The sequence below is a fragment of the Musca domestica genome, unplaced genomic scaffold, assembly GCF_030504385.1.
Source record: "Musca domestica strain aabys unplaced genomic scaffold, Musca_domestica.polishedcontigs.V.1.1 230, whole genome shotgun sequence".
In the NCBI taxonomy this organism is placed as follows: domain Eukaryota; kingdom Metazoa; phylum Arthropoda; class Insecta; order Diptera; family Muscidae; genus Musca; species Musca domestica.
The window spans coordinates 298125-306234 of record NW_026712268.1 but is presented as its reverse complement, the minus strand read 5'-3'; the positions used below and the strand labels follow the sequence as shown (position 1 = coordinate 306234).

General features: G+C 41.1%; 1 protein-coding gene across 1 annotated transcript in view; it reads right to left on the bottom strand.

The window, feature by feature from the left end:
• Positions 1 to 332: 332 nt before the first annotated feature.
• The window catches only part of LOC109613827 (trypsin-1-like), a 218871-nt gene continuing 211093 nt past the window's right edge, over positions 333 to 8110 (bottom strand). The window contains exon 4 of the mRNA XM_059123141.1: positions 333 to 798. Within this exon, the coding sequence (XP_058979124.1) occupies positions 443 to 798 (356 nt within the window). The 3' untranslated portion in view covers positions 333 to 442. The remainder of the gene's footprint in view (positions 799 to 8110) is intronic.

Sequence of the window (8110 nt, the reverse complement as noted above, 5' to 3'; positions counted from 1 at the left end):
ATATATGTTATGTTCGTCTGTAGAGGTACTGTACGATTAAAATAATCGTATTCTTGAATTCTAAAGCTACCTAAAATTTGTTGTTTGATATATGCGCTTTTGTTAGTGAATTTTATTGATATCTCTTTTTCCGACTGATCTTCTTAAAATTTATAATTGTACTTTTTTGCCTTAACATTTTATTATTGAAGTCAAAAACTTTTATCGTGAAGTTAAAAATTAGAACTATAATCACTATTTTAAGTAAGTAAATGTCCCATTCAATGTACTTATGCTTCAATTATGAAGACGGCGTTTTGTCTTTGATTTTTAATGGGTACCCATACAAATATAAACATGTTACCTCAAAACAATGTTTTTTTTTTTTTGGAATGAGCCAAACATTATTATTTATTTTATATTATTTCGTTTATACTTAATGCAAAATTCAAGTTAATGCAGTTTAAGAACATAGACATGTATTTTTTAAATTAGATTTTATCCATGGTATAAATTTACTAACTCTTGTGTAAACACCTGGATACCCTTCTCTGCCACATCCCACACCCCATGATACAATACCCACTATGAAGTACTTTACTCCATTAGATAGAATAAGTGGGCCGCCGCTATCACCTTGGCAGGAATCCATATTAGTTCGTCCTGCACAAAGCATTGTAGATGTAATTCGAGTGCTTTTATATTTCTGATTTCTGCATTCCATTATTGACATTATCGGAACTTTCACTTGGTTAATAATTGCTGGCAAATCTCCTCCTTCTGAAGTCCTCCCCCAACCAACAACAGTTCCAATACGACCTAAAATAAGAAAGATTAGTTATAAAGATATCAATAAATTCAACCAATTAATGTTTTACTTAAATTTTTAAGTTTTATAAAAGTAAAGTGAATTTATGAGGACGCAAAGATATTCATTTATATGAGCTTAGAAATATGTATTCGTTTATTGTAACAATATATATAAGTGAATACTATGTAGTGTAATCGTTTGCTACCGACCTAGAGATCCCAATCTTCCTAATTTCCAAACAGCTGTTATCTTAGTTTTGCTTTGATGTCGTATGTTTTTGATATTATTTTTATTGTTTATTTTTAAGGATATTAGATTATAAAAATTAAAATTAAGGAATACCCTTATAATTACTTATAAGTCAACATAATTCTGAAATAAAGTCAATTAAGTTTTAACTGCCGAACTGTTGGCACAAAATTAAAACGTTTTTTTTTCCTTTCAGTACTTAGTAAAGTACTTTATAAATATTTTGCCCCTGGCACTGTTGTGCCGGCAAAAATACAAAAAAAAAAAACAATTATAGCAGCCAATGGCGTTTTTAAGCGCCGGCTAAAATATTAGGCAGGCCTAAAAATAACTTCCCAGAGTTGTGGCGATCCTGCCAGACTTGGAAAGATTACCAGTGGAAGCCGAGATTCCAGCGACAACAACCCCTGGTCCATCCCGTCTGTCCATAGACAGTAAAGGAAGAAGGATGACATATTGACGCGGATTCCACCAACAGAGAAGCCAAAGCCGATTTGAAGACTGATATTTACGCTGATCCTCCACCACCGTGGCACATTGCATCCGAGCTATGGAGCACAAATGCAAAAAAGAAAAAATAAATTAAGTAAAAATAAACACAACAATGAACACGAAGTAGAAAATAAAAATTTCTTTTATTAAATAGACGTTTTTACACTATAAAAACTATTACTTATTGCACTTAAATATTAAAATCTTAAAATTATGGGAAATTAAGCTATAATTATTGCACTAAAATAATAAAAATTTAAGAATTACAAGAAATAGTGAAAAACCATAAGAAAAAGAAGAAGAATTATGAAGTAGAAACAAGTCGGGTATAATAATAATCAGAAAACACAGAGTTGATTCGCATGAGATAGACCACTCTTGGGTGATGGCAATGCTGTGATTTCGTAAGGGGGCTTCACACTAGTAAATATATTTGAAGAAATATTTTGTAATATATAATTTTGTAATAAATGAATATACTTTTAGTAATTATAATATATAGATGGCAAAAATTAATGAATTTATAAATTAATTAAATACATTGAAGGTGAATTTGAAGAAAAGTATAAAAAGGAGTTTTACAAAAAAATACGTGAATGATAAGTTAGATAAGCTAGATATACTGAAAACTGAATTTGTTAAATGTAAAACAGCTGAATCTACAGATACTAATGAATTAATAGTATTAGAAGCAAAATTTCGAGACCTTTGTGAAGAGGGTGAGGAAATTTTAAATAAACTAACGATAAAAGAAGAATTACTGGAAGAAGTGAGTTTAACAACAATTTTGGTTGTGGGCAAGAATCTCCAGATTTTTAAAGGGACATTCAGGTACTTAGAAGAGTTTATAGCGCAGGTTGAATTGCTGAGGAGATGAGGATCAAGAAATTTTTATAAAATATCTTTTTAATTTTAAGCTATCGAGTGAGGTATGGTGTACTTTAGGTAGGCTAAATAACCCAACTACATTTGAAGGTTTAAAGAAGTTGTTAATTGATGCATATCCAAACCCCAAAACGATACAACAAGTTCTATCAGAACTGGGGTCAGAGGTCCAAGGGAATCCTTCGGTCAATCTGTTTAGGGAAAAGGTAGCTGATTTAGCGGATCAGTTGAGTACATTCCAAATAAATAGTTTGCCAAAGCCACCTCACACTTTGAATGAAGCAGCCCAAAGATGATCTGCAACACAGAGGACGTTAGATCTTCAAAACAGAATCGTTTTTGCTTTTAATGAGAGAGGTCGCAATCAGAAAAAGAATAAATACTCAAGTAATGGTAAAAGGTACAATTACAGACCCGGCTACAATAACAACAGTAATTACGATAACGATGGTAGAGGTGGTCGTAATTCCAATGGATATAATAGGAGATACAACAAGTACGAAAGGCGATGGGGAGATAATGGTAGAGGTCATTACAATAATAACGCCAACTTTAGAGATGGCCAGTTTGAGAATAATGCAGGGAATACACACAAACGGAACACGAGATTCAACAATAATAATAGTAACAATTTCAGAACACTTCCTGTCGAAGAGCATGAAAACTAAGAGGGCCGGATGACGGAAGAAGTTTTCCACGAAGGCCAAATATAAAGATTTACAATATTTCACTGAAATCAATGGTGCACAACCTTAGGCAAGAATTTTACATTTCTGATAGACACTGAGGTGGACGTCTCAATCTACAAAGACTTCGCTTTCAGTAATGTGAATTCAAACGAAACAGCGAGATTAACAGGTATCACAGAGGCAGCGGTATAGTGCTTGGGTGAATCAGTGTTAAACTTGTCAATTACACAGAACATATTAGTCACAATTTCCTTGTTGTCAAGAAAGATTTCCCGATCCCCGGAGATGGAACAATAGGGAGAGACATTCTGTCAAAATTCATGTGTAAGATTGATTTTGAGACTTTCACTGTGACTTTTTCGATAAATTTAAACGATTTAATATTAACATTACATTCGAAACAAAAAATAAATAACATTGTTCTGCCCAAGATAAAAGAGGATAGCGTGATACTGAATAAGGAAGTGGCGGATGGAGTTTTCATAGCTGGTTGTTTAATACCACAGAATGGACACGTAAAATTTTTGAACACTAATAGTATATCTGTTGAATTACAAGGTCTAAATTTGGATATCAGGAATTTAAGAGAGTACGATGTGTATTACGCTAACAATAAATATGAGAGATATACCAAAGCACGAGCGAATGCACTATTTGGATGCCTAGATATACGATCGGTTGACACATATGCCAGAGAGGCAGTTAAAACCGTTTGTGATGGCGGAAGTCGCAGGCTCGTTTCCGGTCACACAAACGTGTCTAGTTCCGGTAATTAGCGGAAATTATTTATATTTTATGAATCCTTTTTTAGTAAATATATGGCAATTCTGGATTAATTGGAAGAAAACTTATATTTCCCTTTATTTTCGATTGTTGCCACTGACCGCTTATCGGGGGAAAAACAAGTAGCAACAAAACGCACGTCGATCCTAACTTAAGAAAAACAAGTAGCAACAAAACGCACGTCGATCCTAACTTAAGAAAACAAGTAGCAACAAAGCGTACGTCGTTGCTAAATCGTAAACAAGTAGCAACAAAACGCACGTCGATGATAACTTGTAAACAAGTAGCAACAAAACGCACGTCGATCCTAACTTGTAAACAAGTAGCAACAAAACGCACGTCGATACTAACTTCAAAACAAGTAGCAACAAAACGTACGTCGTGGCTATATCGTAAACAAGTAGCAACAAAACGCACGTTACAGGGACTGCAATGCGCTGCTTGTTTGTAACAACTACCAACAAAACGAACGTCGATACTAACTTCAAAACAAGTAGCAACAAAACGTACGTCGTGGCTAAATCGTAAACAAGTAGCAACAAAACGCACGTTACAGGGACTGCAATGCGCTGCTTGTTTGTAACAACTACCAACAAAACGCACGTCGTTGGATCGGTAATGCGTTACTGGCTCGAAAACAACCAGCAACAATACGCAAGTCTCTGGAACTGTGATGCGTAAACATCTAGCAACAAAACGCACGTTGCAGGGACTGCAATGCGTTGCTAACATGTAAACCACTAGCAACAAAAAGGCACGTCGTAGGGACTGCATTGCGCGGCTAACTTGTAAACAACTAGCAACAATGCGCCTGCGTATGCAGTTAAAGGACTTCGGTAAGTTGTTGACACCGGATTATAAAAGGAAAGTAGAAAGTTGCAGGGGGGACAGTCGATTGAGAGTCACTAGGCAAACAGGAGTCTAGATCAACGAAGCAGCCTATTTTTGCAACTTCAGGTGAGTAAAGTGAAACCAAAGATCTTGGAAACGCGACCGCCGAAGCGAAAGAAGCCCAGGACAACGATATACCTGAGTGAGTTAGTAAAGCCACCAGCAAGGGGAAGAGCGAGTTGTCAAAGCCGCTCAAGAACACCTGGGTCAAGTCCAGTGAGTTGCCGAAGCCACTGGGATAAGAAACCGGGGAAGCTGCTAGGAGTCCACTTATCTCGGAGCCGGACGAATATTCGAGATCACTCCAAGGACTCTGTGTAATATCCCGGTTGTAAATACATTTAACCGAAGAATAATAAACCGGGGGTGATCCCATATTAATAAAGAGTCGTATTTTCCTTACTCCCGTCGCTGACAGAAATAAATTTCTGTGACGAACTCTGGCCACCGTGAGCTAACCTCAGCAAACGGAGGAATCTGAGTCGTTACAGTGGCGCCCGAGCAGGGACCTGAGTAAGGGAAAAAAATCAGTACCAACAAGAAAGGGGGTCACCATCGGCATACAGGTATGACAACAACGCTGCGGACCACCTGGGCTTACAGCCTACGTAAAGAAGAGCTGGGGAACTACCTCACCGAATTTGGCCTCGACGTAAATGGAACGGTAGACGAGCTTCGAAGGAGATTCGGCAAATTTTTGGGGGAGGAACATGAACCAGAGGAGTTGGAAAAGTTACTTCGGTACCAGGACTACCATGATCAACATACGTCCAGTAAAGACAGCAAGGCCAGCCTTTCCCCGAAAAGAACTCCAAGCTTGGCTATTACGAGCCCCAGTGGAGTTACAGTTCCGGTTCCGGGTAACAGCCCAACACGACCAACGTCCCCGATTGGCCGAATCAGAGCTCCTACCAACATCGATTTCCGGGCGGTGGCGGATCAAGTGCGAAAGTGGAACTTGGGATTTGATGGTGAGCAGGACCCATTAGAATTTCTCGAAAGAGCTGAGGAGTTAGCTGGAATGTACGCGCTACATATTGATATTCTACCCAAGATGATGCCAGAAATAGTGAAGGGTAAGGCACTGGTATGGTTCAGAAACAATAACCGTCAATGGCAGACATGGGCAGACTTTCGAGAGGATTTCCAGAGGTTCTTCCTGCCAACTCGCTATTTCGAGCGCTTGGAAGACGACATTCGGAAACGGCGCCAGCGTCCAAGGGAGAAATTTCGCGATTACTCGCTCGGAATGCAGAACATGATGAGACACAGCAACTACTCCGAGGAGCAAAAGTTGGAGCGGATTTTCAAGAACGCGCTGCCAGAATACCTGTGCTACATCCGGCGGCGTGACTTCCAGAGCCTGCACGAACTGATATCGATGGCCGAAGACTTGGAGAGTCTACCACCGTTAATGACACCATCCAAGGAACAACACCGGCGTTTAGATCCCGCTGACAGCCCACCAAACATACCCCGCCAGTCCCCGATCAATCCACGAACGGCGTGTCGGAGATGCGGACAAGACGGTCATTTCGCCGCAGGCTGTCGAAATGAGGGAATTTTATTCTGCTGGGAGTGCGGACGAAGAGGTATCCGTTCCATAGAGTGCTGTCGGAAACGAGCAGCGGGAAATGGGCACCGGACTCGCCAGGAAAGAGGGGAGACGGGTCCGCAGTTCGAAAAGGAGCCCCTCAATTAGACACGACACTCCACATGGAACCCAACAGGTTGGTGGCCACCGTTGGGATCGCTGGACGAAAAATCGCTGCCACGGTAGATACAGGAGCCACCACGTCGTTCATTAAGGAATATCTTGCAGCGGTACTTAGAGTCGAACGTATACCTTGCTCTTCTCTGGTGACTTTGGCAGATGGATCCCAACGAAATGTGGAACATGCTGTCGAAACAACTATTGAATTAGGCTGTCAACTTGTGCCCGCTCGTCTCTTGATCATGCCAGATGCCACGGAAGACCTAATCATCGGGCTTGATCTTCTGGCAAAGATCGGGGCTCGCCTGACGATAGCTGGGCTATCCTGCGTTTTTACAACGACTAGAGAAGCATCAGAGTCAAAGCAGCATTTGAACACCAGCATTTCGTGTAATTGCGGAATACCCGATCAACGGTGTCAGAGGACGTTGGACGGCCAGAACGTCCCAGAGGCTTCTGTGCCGGCAAAGCTCCCGACCATAGAGGAGCAAAAACGGATCCAGAGCTTCCTAGACCAGGAACTACAGAAATTCAGAGATATTCATGGACCGTCTACGGCCGCAACGCACCGTATAGTCATGACAGACGATCGTCCATTTAAATTACGTTATGCGGCCCGTAACCCGGCTATGCAAGAAGTGATCGATGCCAAAATCAGTGAGTTATTGGCGAACGGATTTATTGAACCATCACATAGTCCTTACAGTTCTCCAATTACTCTTGCGCGAAAGAAAAACGGAGCTTGGAGACTCTGTATGGATTTTCGTCACCTTAATGCCAAATCCGACCCCGACGCCTATCCCCTACCTCGAATCCAGTCGATTTTGGACCGACTTCGAGAGGCAAACTACACCGGTAGTATTGACCTTAAGGATGGATACTGGCAGATTCCTTTGGAGGAGGACAGCAAGAAGTACACTGCATTTACGGTTGCAGGAAGAGGATTATTTCAATGGCGGGTAATGCCGTTTGGTCTGCATTCAGCTCCTGCGACCTTCCAGCGGGCTTTAGATCGCGTAATAGGACCAGACTTGGAGTCTTTTGCGTTTGCATACCTGGATGACAAGTGCCAGTTTTTCCAGAAAGAGACGAGATACTTGGGTCACATTGTCTCCGAGCACGGCATCCGAACTGATCCAGACAAGGTTGCCGCGATCATGGAAATGAAACAGCCGAGTTGTGCCCGAGTTCGCGACACTTACTCAACCATTGACATCCCTCTTAAAAAAGGTAAACACTGGCGATGAACGGAAGAACAGCATACTGTGTTCGAACTACTCAAAGCTAGGTTGACTCAAGCTCCAGTATTGGCATGCCCAGATTTCGGTCGAACGTTCCTGTTGCAGACCGACGCCAGTGATGTTGGTCTTGGGGCAGTGTTGACCCAAGAATTTGTTGACGGTGAACAGGTCATTGCATACGCGAGCCGATCTCTGAATGGAGCGGAGAGGAATTATTCCGCAACTGAAAAGGAGTGTCTGGCAATTGTGTGGGGCATCAGAAAGATGCGGCCATACTTGGAAGGATACGAGTTCCAAGTTTTAACGGACCACTTGGCGCTGAAGTGGCTGAATTCGATCGAAAACCCCACCGGCCGATTGGCGAGATGGGCACTAG